The sequence below is a fragment of the Mya arenaria genome, chromosome 15 (genome assembly GCF_026914265.1).
Source record: "Mya arenaria isolate MELC-2E11 chromosome 15, ASM2691426v1".
NCBI classification, from domain to species: Eukaryota; Metazoa; Mollusca; class Bivalvia; order Myida; family Myidae; genus Mya; species Mya arenaria.
The window spans coordinates 17098945-17112590 of record NC_069136.1 but is presented as its reverse complement, the minus strand read 5'-3'; the positions used below and the strand labels follow the sequence as shown (position 1 = coordinate 17112590).

At 32.5% G+C, this 13646-nt stretch overlaps 1 protein-coding gene across 15 annotated transcripts in view; it reads left to right on the top strand.

Annotated features, from left to right (window-relative positions):
• Positions 1-13646, top strand: part of LOC128219771 (inositol 1,4,5-trisphosphate receptor type 3-like) — a 96611-nt gene that overhangs the window by 34278 nt on the left and 48687 nt on the right. For all 15 annotated transcript variants that reach the window (XM_052927752.1, XM_052927751.1, XM_052927749.1 and 12 more), the window contains 8 exons: positions 1837-1905; positions 2266-2398; positions 2885-2970; positions 6120-6251; positions 7246-7375; positions 8258-8351; positions 9130-9184; positions 9785-9894. In XM_052927752.1, the coding sequence (XP_052783712.1) occupies positions 1837-1905; positions 2266-2398; positions 2885-2970; positions 6120-6251; positions 7246-7375; positions 8258-8351; positions 9130-9184; positions 9785-9894 (809 nt within the window). The remainder of the gene's footprint in view (positions 1-1836; positions 1906-2265; positions 2399-2884; positions 2971-6119; positions 6252-7245; positions 7376-8257; positions 8352-9129; positions 9185-9784; positions 9895-13646) is intronic.

The following is a 13646-nucleotide window of genomic DNA, read 5'->3' as shown; positions in this document are numbered from 1 at the left end:
AGTAAAAAGATATAAATAAATATTGTACCATAGTTGTACACCAAAATGTAGATTTGCAGAAGTCTTTGATAAAATCTAGGAACTTCATAATGCTTCATTATGCTTCTCTGGTATTTATAAAGCATCTTTTAAATTAGTCATTTCCTCATGTAAATCACTTTCTAAAATAAAGTACCTCATTCAGAGGTCATATGATATAAAAATCTTTCTGAAAAAAATATAAAAAACAATTAATTTTCAATGACTTAATTGAAAAACAACAACATACTTTTATGTTAAAAAACCCTTTTAATTTGACTATGAAAATTTTAAGAAATCAACTTTAGTTAGGAAATTACTTAAGATGCTTTATGGCCCCAGATTCAGAACAAAAAAAAGAAATTATTTTGCTGTAAAACAGTTTGTTGACTGTTACCTTAAGAGGACCTGCTGAAGCCTTTGTCGCTAAACCCTTAATTGGTTACTTGCTACTCTAAGGTTACACACCCCCAAGTTATAGTGACAAACTTTTGACAAAAATTTTAGGGTTCTAAAAATGACTTGTGAAGCTATAAGGGTTGGACATTTCAAGACATTTTATTATGTTACTTCTTTAACTAACTTGTGAGTTGCATTTTAAATTCAAAATATCACATTTATTTATTTAATAGCAATATAATCTGAGACAATTATCATATATAAGTGTTTAATATAAATGTGTATTGTATGTGTACTGTATGTATATTATATATTATAATAACACTGCACCACAAATTATGTAGTTATTTTTCATATTTATTCTTTGGCAAAGAAGATTGCTTTTTTAGCTCATTATGCAATTGCCATTCTATAAATTAATATACATTTTATACTGATGAATATGCTATATGAATATAAATTGTATACCATTGTATAAGGCTATCCTAAAAAAAGGTTTGAAGCTATGTATCATTAACTGCCGAACTGTAGTTTTTCTGTTTTTCTAAGATAAAATTCAAGGTATTGCATCATTGCCTCGCTGTTTTCAAAGTCTTTTATTGTTATCATCGGGGTACAGTGTAATAACTTGAAACTTGGCCATAGCTCAAAAAACATTTCAGGTATTCAAATGAAACTTGGTACAAATGTTGCCTGTGACATTTATATTCACACATTTATAGCAAGATCCATTACTCTTGCTTTAACAATTAATGTTGTTGTTTTTTTAATCTGTGGAACTCTAATTTAGAGTATTGTTGATATCTTAGTAATGACAAGAGATCACTAAGAAATAAAAAAAGAAATAAAATATTCTTGATTTTGATCAGCATACCGAAAAAAGTCTGGGTTAAATCATAAGATAAAATGATAGATGTTTAATATCGGATTTGCCATATAAAATAATGTAAAAATCTGCCCACGTACAATTATTTGGACTATAGGTCAAGCTGCTGGAATAATTTTTTTTTAGGAAAGCCTTAGTTTATTTTGCATGTTTATTCAGTTGCTTGTACTAATGCCAGTTTAGTCATCTTGCATGAGCATGCTCAGTGTGTCACTTAGTGTGTGTTTGTTTCTGATGTTTATAATCTTTGTAGTAACAACCCAGTTGGTTATTTAATTCTGTTTATTCATGTATTATGTCATGATTGTATGTGTAGCTTATGTGTGTAACTTGAATGTGTACTTTATATGTTTACATATACGGATAATGAGAGTATTTTAATTGTTGTTCGGTTTACAATGTATATTCATAGAATTGCCTTTTTATAAAATGCATAAGGGTCCTTGTTGACTGTCTCAGCTGTTGTTTTGGATAATTTTATGATTAAGCTGGATTCATGTACCTATCTTTATAAATATTATTCAACATTGCAGCGAGACAAAGAGGATGATGAATACCTCTTTTTGGAACATCAACTGGAGCTGTTTGGCTACCTGTGCCATGTAAGTATCAGTGTAATACATCTGGCAAGCCTCCATCTCTGTGTCACGGTTCTGTTTCAAACAAATCAGAAATCGTGACTCTGTCTTGGTTCTACTACCATATCTTGGTTCTATGTTTCCATACCATATCTTGTTTCTATGTTTCCATACCATATCTTGGTTCTATGTTTCCATACTATATCTTGGTTCTATGTTTCCATACCATATCTTGTTTCTATGTTTCCATACCATATCTTGGTTCTATGTTTCCATACTATATCTTGGTTCTATGTTTCCATACCATATCTTGGTTCTATGTTTTCATACCCCATCTTAGTTCTATGTTTCCTAAAAAAAATTAATTTTGATTTCTGTTTCTAGGGCCAGAATTCACACTCTATAGCTGTGATAACCCAGGAATTGAACTATCTGACCTGGGAGGAGGCATTTACTTGTCTCAGTGATGACCGACTACCAGACCAGCTGAGGGCCATGTACTGTGACCTGATTATCAGTGAGTGATATGTTTAGTTATCTTCAAAAATAAGAGACAGATGATCAATATTTTATAAAAAAAACCCATAAAACATCATCATCATCATCATTATCATCATCATTGTTGTCAGCATCATCATCATCATCATCATCATCATCATCATCATCATCATCATCATCATCATCATCATCATCATCATCATTATCATCATCATTGTGTTAATGCTCTAAAATGCTTTGAAAATATAACACAAATGGTTAAGTTATTGACACAAAAGGTGGTACATATGTTCAAAATGACAAAGCTTATGGTCTTAGATGACTCAGGCTGACTTTTTTTCATCCTTTTAATGACTGAAAAAAGTGAACAAGCATTGGCAATCTTTTGATTTGCTCTTGTGAAGAATTATGAATATTGAGCCAATTGTTGATAACTTTATCCAAGTTTACAATGTTGTTATTGTCATCTTTATTAACTGTCAAATCTTTCCTGCTCCATTTTCAGCATTGTTTGTGGACATAGCGGACAACCACTCCGTTGTGGACAGGGTGAAACTCTCGTACATCTATGATGATGTGGATAACGAAGAGGTATGGTCCATGACATCATGTTTAAGATATTTCACTATTATGAGAATGAAAGTGTGTTTTTGTATTGTAAGGTCATTTACTAACAGCTATTACTAATATATATATGAATATTTGACACTCACTCTATTGAACATTTTTTTGTGAATGAGTTTCCATGGCCCATAATTACAAACAGTCTCTCAAGCCTGAGTCTAGACTCAGACTCAATAAAACACTTTTACTAAATAACAAAGAATCATCTTTATTCCATTTATTTTACAAAATTATAAGTAAACAACTTACTAACTTCAAATAGTAATATATATTATCAAATTGTATCATCAATAATCAACTAGAAGGGAAGCTAAAATAAAATGAAAAATTCTAGTTTTGCCTCTTGAGTCTGAATTCAGACTTGAGACTGTTCATAATCATAGCCTCAAATGAGGAGAGGGTTATTTTCAGCATATCTGTTTATTTTAGAAATAGAACATTTGGGTAGTGCTGTTGTCGAACGTTAGATTTTTTTTTTATTCCTCAGACATAACCAAAAATTTGTTCAAGTAATTCAAATGGAACTTGGTACACATGAGACAATTGCAAGAGACAATACACCCAACACTATAACAAGGCCCATAACTCTGGCTTGAGTCAAATTGTCGAGTTATGCCCTATGTTTGACTGTAAAATAAAGCAGATGGTGTTCACTCTGTAACTCTCTTGTTTATGTTTCAAGTCAGTCTTTTTTTATTGTTGTGACTAACCATTAACTAACAAATAAATTGAAATAACATACAGACCAAGGCCATACGAAGTTAAAATGGTGTCTTCATTTTGTCCCTTTTTGGGTACACCTGAAATCAAATTCTTATCAACAATGGCTTATATGTTTTCCTTGTCATTCATTTCTTTACAGAACTTTACTGAGGAAAAGGTAACTGGTCTTATTTGCAGCTTACAGAGACGTGCATGTAGCTATCTTTACAGATTATAGTTTCCAGATACAGACGACCTTACTAAATGTTATTTTAGATTTTACAAATAAAAAAACAGAGCAAGTCAGTTATTCAGTCCTTCAAATTTACATATGCTATTGATTTATCAATGGATTTTGCCAAGGGGGGGGGGGGTCCCTTTAGGCAAACTTTAGTTTTATATTTGTTGTAATGCCATCCCTGAAGTCCCTGAAATTTGAGGGGTTCCACTAGCATCAAAAATCCTTTAAAAATAAATCTGGCCTAGTCTTTTCCTGGATGGCAGTTTCACCAGGCCTGTGGAAAAGTCTGGTCTGGTTTACATTTTAGCTTTTGTTAAGCAATGTTTATTTTAATTCATGTTGGTACAGTCGAACCTCATTGGCTCGAACTTTATTGGCTTGATTTCCTCGTTGGCTCAGATTGGATGTAATTTAGGACTGATTTCTTTCTACTAAATGTAAGTATTCCTGCTTGGCTCGAATTTTCCGAGGCTTGAGGTATTTTTGCCAGGGCCCTTGGAGTTCCAGCCAATGGGGTTCGACTGTACTTGGCTATGAAGTTTAATTTGGTTATACTTATTATATATGTTGTGTTCCATCTATTCAATGTTAGATTAGTATATCATTTATATTGTGTTTCTCCTATATATTTCATTTAAAGATATTTTGTTGAAATGTATCCCTTTGAGGAACAAATTCTGTGACATCATCTTTTGTTTTTACTGTTAGAATGTATTGTGAACATCTTGAAATAGAATGCATGATATTATTATAATTATTGTTATTATTATTATTAGTAGTATACACAAAGAAGTGGCTAATTATACTCTGGTTTAGAAATGTGACTTATGGATTTTAAAATCCACCATGTATTACCATCATTTTTACTCAAAATAATATAGATTCATTTTTTGCATTCAATAAAAGTCACACTATTATCAGCATTGGAACTTAAACTTGGTAATGCATTAATATTCATATTTAGCTATTTGCATTATTGCCTGTGGTGTGTCTTGAATGACCAATCAAATGTCCAGGTTTCACTTCATTAAATATTCGTAAGTACAAGCTGTCTGCAGTCAATTTGACCAGGATATTTAGTGGAGTCATATGCTATATTAATTATTAGACTGGGTACCGAGGATACACTATACTATGCTTACAAGATAGTATATTTCTAGAATATTATTCAGCAAGTTCAGAAAGCTAATATGTATGCATGCCTTTGTAGTTAGAATGTAAGTTTTCATATGTGATAAACACAAGTAGAATTACCATGACTAAAATAGAGTGTGTTAATACCATGATTACAAATGTTAATACTAATGGCTTTGAAATGAACATGAAATTATAGCTAGAAGGATGATACACAATAGTTTTAAACATGAAATCCTTACCATACTAGTAATTAGCAACTTAACGTAGTAGATAAATCATACATAGAGCTCTCTTGTCATGGCATAGAATTTGTTATTATGGAGCTCTTGAGAGCTAAACAATTCAACATCACACCCCTGGAACCATAAGCATTTATTTATTTTATTTTGATTCATATCATTACATTAGGAGAACTTACGTCGAAGCTGAAATGGTCAGGACATCGCTTTAAGAACAATGTACAATAACATTTGTGATTTATAAGCAGTTTTTTTTTTCAAAGCTATGACAAAGCTTTTATCTATGCTTTTGCAAAGTTTCTACAAAGCTTTAGCAAACCCGTTTTGGCAAAGATATCTGCAGTCAATGATAATAATTATTTTCTCTAATTAGGCCTTATGCTGGTTGTATAAATGACTGAATGGACCATCTCCTACTTAGTGATCTCCCTTGATGATCAGAGTTAAGACGTCTGCTACCAAATTAAAAATAATGACTGGAATTCAGCTATCCACTTGTAAAGGAATTCATTTCATTTTTTCTAAATGCCATATTGTTTTGTTTAAATCTTTAAATATTGAATATTCCCCATCTAGAAGATATTTTTGAAACCAATAAATTATCATGATTTTGAATGCAGTCACATGATATTGATCAACATCACATGATATATTTAATGGCAGTAATACTTTACAGCCAATGGAGGTAACCGCTATATGAAGTTTGTTCCCCTTGTTCTTATATTTAAATAAAGTATGAAACGTTCAAACATTAGGCTAGATTTTCACAAACTTTAAGTTACTGTTTTCAATTTCAGAATCGCACCGACAACAGCAGCTCACAGACAAGCAAGTATTTCCCGGAAATAAGCAGCTGGATCTCGGACTTTCTTGGGCGCAATGGTGACATGACTGCCTCACTTATCGGCAACAACATGCTTGTCAGACAGGTAATGCAGTGTTTTGCAGCTCATGGTCATAAGTATGGTAAAGATTGATTAAGAAATTCTGAGCATACTTTATCAGTTTGGTCAATTAAAGGGCCATAACTCTTGACATCTATTGTTGTTCTGTCAAGTTTCTGTGCAACTCATTGCCTTAAGTATGGTAATGATTGGATAAGAAATCCTTCAGATATTGAGCATACAGATGAATATAAATTTGGTCAAGGACCATAGCTCTGATAAGAAAACAAACAGGCCCCTTTCCACCTCTTGCATTTCAAATGTTACAACAGGTCAAATTTCTTATGTTTCTGAACGACTTGCTTAGCTTAAACCAGGCACAGCCCCACTGGGGGCTCAATTGTTAAGCTAAAATCAGTTACAACTTTCAAATTGTCCACATCTTTATTAGCCAGCAAGCATGTGTGAACTGTAAAAAGCTTACTTTATAAAACAGTGATTGACTAAATAAGACTTTGGCGAATGTTTTCATCATAGGCTTTCTTAATGATCAAGTTAGAATCTGTCTGGCGATTCCATTAGCAGAGACATAAGCATAAACACCAAGACAAGTCTTCAGTGAGGACATCAAGAGATGATTATAATGGGTAGCAACATGTTGTTTATTTTTTACATCAAAATATTTTATCATAACATTTAGTCTTCCGGTCCTCAATTTCTCGAAACCTCTTAAGTTTAACAGGCTTAAGAAGCTTATTTCAATTTGCTGAAATACATACTTAAATTGAATTTCGATAAATGAAGAATGGTTTATTGTGATTATCATGAAAATTATTCCTAATTAAGGTCTTAAAAATCTAAATAAGTAAACATTACACTATTTATAGAAGAACAAAAATAATGAGCTTAGCTAAATCCTGTTATAAGAGACTTAAGAAGTTTTGAAAAATTGGGGCCTGTTTAATAGGCTTTACGTCTTTTGTGTATATTTTTTACAACAAAATATTTTATAATGACATGTAAATCATCTGTTCAATAGGTGTTACGTCTCGTCCACTACCTTGTCCTCTTTGGCTTCTACGACAAGTCTGAGGACATCAGGCGACTGCTGGAGCCTCTCATGAGCCTGCTGGATGGACGCAACGATAAGCCATACCCAGAGAACAATGGTAAACAGTTTTATTTAGACAAAGTTTGTTTGTTTAAAAGAAAAAGTAGTCTTGGTACTTACATAATTATGCATTTTAAATGCTTGTCTTTGAGAATTTTTTTTATATATTACTAAAATTTACATTGTGCATTTATTTTTGTATTTCATTGAACACAATAAATATGTTTAAATTAAATCTTGTTGTTGTGATAACCATGTTGTCATTGGCCTCAGCCTTAGCAAAAACCTTTAACTTGTCCATAACTCAAAATCCATTCAAGATATTCAAATTAAAGTGACAGTCAAGTATTCAAAATCAATACATACACATGTATAACAAACATGAATTTTTAGTGATTATAAAATTTTAACTATATATGAAATTATAACTACTGATAACAAGATGGTCCCCTTAAAATTAATAGCTGAAAGCGCAAAAAAAATTTTAAATGATTGGTGAGTGCTAAAAGATATACCGTGATCTTATAGTAGTCTCATAAGCTAGAAATACCATGTTCTCTGCACCTTTCTTTCAAATTAAACTCGGTATCCTTCATAAGCATCATTGTTTTTGATTTTTGTTAATCCCTTTTGGTATATTAAAACAATTATAGTAAATGTCTTAAACCTTATTTAGAAGTAATATTGCATCTTTAACTTGTCCATAACTCAAAAAACATTCAAGATATTCAACTTAATATTTTATATATATATATATATATATATATATATATATATCAGTTTGCCAGAGAAAACATGCCCATGTTCAGCAAGGCCCAAAAATTCTTGCGCCCAAAATTCTTGCTTAAATAATTTTAAAGTCATCTTTCAACTGAAAAAACTGAGTTTCGCTCTACAGCATTCTTGTTAAGCTCAGCTTGTATCATTCGTGATATTGCAGGAAAGGAAGCCCAGGAGATGTTGGACGTATTCAGGAAGACAGAACGTTTCAAACCAAGCCCGGAAACAAAGGCTATTGTTGAGGCTAAAGTCCAGTAAGTGATTAAACGTTATTTATCGAGGGGCTGTTTTGTCAAAAGTTCTAAGAGCAATTCTTATAACAGAAGTACTGTACTGTTGTGAATATCTTTTAGGTACGAAACTGTCCCAAGGATTCCTGATCAATATATCAGAAAATTAATATATGATTTAATCATTTTCGAGGAATAAACAATATCATTTTTTGTGCACAAGTTCTCCTCACAGCTTCATTTGTGCACTTACTCAAGAGATGTTACTTCTGGGGCCATGATTACAAACAGTCTCAAGTCTGAATTCAGACTTAAGTGGCAAAACTGCAGAATATTATTTCATTATTAACATTTTTTTCGTGGTTAAGCTTTTATGATGATATTATGTTCTGATTTTTTTTTGTTGAAATTGTAAATTATTATTATTTATTTATTTTTTTAATGAATGGAATAAAGATGTAATTTAATAAAAGTGCATACCTAGGTCTTAGTCTAGACTTCAAATTGAGACTGTTCTTAATTATGGGCCCAGATATCATAGGATGACATTCAGATAGTTTTGGATATATGAGATTTATGAATGCCTTATTATCGTTGGATAAATTTTAGGTAAGCACTTAAAAGCTTGTGGGATTCAACAATGATAGTGAATGTTCCTGTGAATGTTAGGCGAGAATTGTTATTCTTTTCCCAATTGTCATAATTAATCAAACAAATTGAATGGATTTTACATGAATTGTCATGCAAGATATTTATTAAACCAGTTAGCGTTTGCTTAGATTATTTTCTCTTGTTTTTCCAGGGCCTTGGAAGTTCTGGATCTGTTTTTCAACTTCATTTTCAACATCAGACTGGAGGTTAGTCAATTAATTGCTTCGTTTTTGTTTCTTAGCTGGTCTGTTTTTCAAAGATCAAATGTCGTCTTTGTAGTGCCAAAACTAATACCTTGATCAATATAACTTTAAACCATTTACATCTTATCCAGTAAATGATTTACTAAATTCAGTCACCTATTTCAAAAAATATTTCTCCTTTACACTGTATTTTAAAAAAAAAGCATTTCAGTAATAAAACACCATTTTTTCAGTGTTTTTGAATAACTTTTACCCATTGTTCGAGATATTTGATTGAAACTTGGTATTAAAGTTACCAGAGAAAGTATGCACTTCTGTAGCAAGGCACATAACTCTGACATTAATTTCATGAGAAATGCACCTTTTTTGACTGAAAATAAAAGATGAGCATTGCATTTGATTTGTAGCACTGACATGTTTGAAGTTTAAGCTAATGTAATGATTTAAATCTCAAGAATGTTGCTTTTATATATACGCTACCCATTATTATGTGATTATTTGAGGGATTAAATGGCAGAACCTACCAAAATCTTCTATACTTCATAATATCACTTGGTCATTTCTTCCATCAATGCCATGATCATTGAACAACTTTCTTTTCAGAAATTCATCAACCTGTTCAAGACTACACAGTTTCAGGCCAACAAGCCCGGCGCTGTCGTTGAGTTAGCTCCCCTGATGTTCGATAACTTCCAGCTGGAACAAAACATGAGGTAGGTGGCTCGGCCAATAAAAGCTTCTCTTTGTATGTGGCTCGGCCAATCAAATCTTCCCTTTGTATGTGGCTTGACCAATCAAAGCGTACTCTTTGTCGGTGATAGATTATTGTTTATCTATAACTTTGTTCTGTAGAATATTTGGATTAAACATTATCATTTAAATTAGCTGTACAGGGCTGTCTTTCAACAATTTTGGGGCCGATCTAAGGCACAACAAGCCAAGGACTAACTTTTTTCCCCAAACTATGGTTAAAATTTTACTCCATAATTTCAAAACTATTAATGTTTGTAAAAATGAGTGAATCTCAAATGCAAATAAATAAGATAATTTTTTATTATTGACACAAAATTGTGTACATTTTTTCATCCATTTGCATTAAAAATATTTATTTGTTTTGTTTCTGTCAAGTTGCAAATTTTCCATGGTCCCATTCCCCAGATATGGAAAAGACATCCCTGTTGAAGTACAGAATATGTTCTTATATTAAATATTCTAGATCCAGGATTGGAATGGTAGAGTTGAATGTTGGTAGTGGGATATATAGCATTGTTAGATGTAGATGCATATGAAAACAAATTCACAACTTTGTTTTGTTTTATTCTTTATATAAAAACTTATTTAAAATGCCAGCTGAGACTTTACAAACTGGTAAACTAGGTCTATAATATTTGTCTGTCTCCCAACCAAGTGGCGATATATTCTTACCCACCCATCCAGGAGGTCATAAGTTCAAACCCCATCCAGTTTGACCATCCAGAAGGTCATGGGTTAAAATCTCACAATTTTGGGTCATTACTTCAAACCCAAGGACTTTTGGACTTTCATCCAGGAGCTCATGGGTTCGATCCCCAACTTTTTTGGCCTTCCATCCAGGAGTTCATGGGTTCAAACCCCAGTCCTTTCGGCCCCCAATCCAGGAGGGTTCAAGGGTCCAAACCTCAACCCTTTTGTCCCCCAATCCTGGAGCTCATGGGTTCAAACCCCTAACCTTTTTGGCCTCAAATGCAAGAGTTGATGGGTTCAAACCCTTATCCATTTGTCCTGCCATGCTGGACTCATCAGGGTTCAAACCCCACCCCTTTTGGCCCCCTGTCCAGGAGAGCGAGGGTTCAAACCCCACCCCTTTTGGCCTCAAATCTAGCAGCCCATGGGTTCAAACACACAACCCTATTGGCCTCAAATCCAGGAGTTATTGGGTTATAACCCTAACCTTTTTGTCCTCCCATGCAGGAGGTTGTCAGGGTTCAAACCCCACCCCATTTGGCCCCCAGTCCTGGAGTGCATAGGTTGTAACCCCACCTTTTTGTCCTGCAATCCAGCAGCCCATGGGTTCAAACTCCAACCCTTTTGGTCTCAAATCCATAAGTTTATAGGTTCAAACCCCAACCCTTTTGCCCTTACATGGAGGAGGTTGTCAGGGTTCAAACCCCACCCCTTTTGGCCTCTAAAAAAGAACAAATGCTGGCTTCTACCCAAGAAAAGGATGACAGTGATGTAAATCAAATTTAATGGCTAGTTAAAATCAGGCTGCATATAATCAAATGAATTTGTATATACTTATCTGAAAGCTTATATTTCTATTAATTGTTGTAGAGAATTAATGGCAAAAACCACCAGAAGAAAGAATTACTATATGCCTAAAAACTTCCATATACAAGTTATACCAGATCTACAAACTTCTGCGTATGTGGTCGCATGATAATAACTTGAGAGTATATTTAAGCATTGTATTCTATAAGAGCAGTAAGACATAAAATTATTTACTGTTATAATAATGTATATTGATTTCAAAAATAATGCCACACACATCTTAAATGTCATGTTCGCTTGGTATGTATTGCAGAAGTATTCATCCATGTGTATGAGGTTCTGCTGTTATCATAATTTATTTAATTAATTTCTGATTATTTCATTTATTGAAGGATTTTGAAATACAAATTTTGAACAAATGTTTATCACATCGATAGAAAAAATGTTTAGTTCCATTGACATAGAAATCCTGTTCTTTCGGAATACATTGCTTACAACAAAAACTGAATAACACAGTTAACTCCCCTAGTTTGTTCCCCAAATTTCACAACCATCATGCATTGGATTTTAATTGATGGCACTGTTGAAAGCCACTTTGATATAATTGTTTTGTTTTGATAAAGGTTCCATTCTCATATGACCCAGTTAACTCCCTTATTTTGTTCATTCCTTACAATAAAATGTTAATAACACAGTTTTCTCCCCTAGATTGTTCCCCAAATTTCACAACCATCATGCATTGGTTTAAAATTGATGGCACTGTTGAAATCCACTTGGAAATGTTTGTTTTGATTATTGAATATCCCAATCTCTTAATATGTTTAATAATAAAACATGATTTTAGTAACAATATCAAATTCGAAACTCGGTAAGTATTCAATATGCACCAAAAATATCGTAAAAAAAATTATACAAAAAAAGCCTGTATGTATATTTATTATAACTCTACAGTCAAATCCATTTTGCTCTAACTTGCTGGGACAAACCAGAAAACTTCAAGCCATGATTAATTCGAGCCAAGCAGAATCGTGTATTTCCATGTAATACTGTGATATAATAAGCAAACCTCTAAAATGTAAAATCTTGTCTGGGCCAATAGGATTTGACTGCAATTCAATCTTTTTTTGGTTACAATTTGAAGTCAATGTTTTTGATTTTGTACAAGTCTTACAGCTGTTATTCATATTTTTGAAGAGTAGTTGTTTTTAATTGTTTGGATTCAGAGCAATTTTAGACTTTGAGAGATGTTATTTTAGAACACTGTATAAAAAATATTTTTGGAGTTGTCTGTTTTCCGAAGAAAAATGTCTCGGTATAATGTGACAGCTTGGTGTCATTGTTAACGCTGTCACCGTATACAAACACATTAACCTTGGCTAAGATTAAAAAATGATTTAGTTTAAGATATTCAAATGAAACTTGGTACACATGTTGCCAAAAACAATGCTGACATGTATAGCTTTAAGGGCTTTAACTCTGGCTCAATAACTGTAGAGATATTTCCCTTGTTCGACAGAAAAACCAATAGACGAATGATTGTGTTTGCTCCGCGCTGCATTTTAATTTTTCTTTTTCATTTTGAGTCAATGGTTTTTATTCTGAATCCATCTTAAAATGAACTGTATTATTCATATAATTTGAGAGCACTCGTTTTGAATAGTTTGTTTTCAGAGAAATTTCAGACTTCCTACACTGTTTAAAATTTGCGTTATGTAACATGTTTGATCTACACCCTTGTATAATCATGTTTTTAATCTTTCTACTATTAACTTGTTTGTTAATTTCTAATATGTATAAGTTTATATATTAATTAGTATGCATAGACAAACTATTACTTATTTGACCTTATCTTAAAAAAAAATAACAATCATGAAAAACAAAATTTCTTTTATAAACAAAGGTCATAATAGATATGTAAAGATTATTATTTCTGATAAAACTCTGGGCTGTTTCAATAACGATCGAAAAGCTGAAGATGGTAAATTTCCAGTGGTAACCCCGTTTTGGGCGTAAACTGCGTTTTAATAAAAATATTTATATAATATTAATTTTATGATTTCCATTATGCTCATAACAGAACAGGTGTTCCAAGAACTATTCAGCAGAGTTTAACAATTAAGATGTCTTTTTGAAAAGGCCCTTGGATTTCAAGGAAATAAATTTATATTTTAAAATTTCATAGATAACCTTTTTAACCTTTGTCCAGTTAAATACG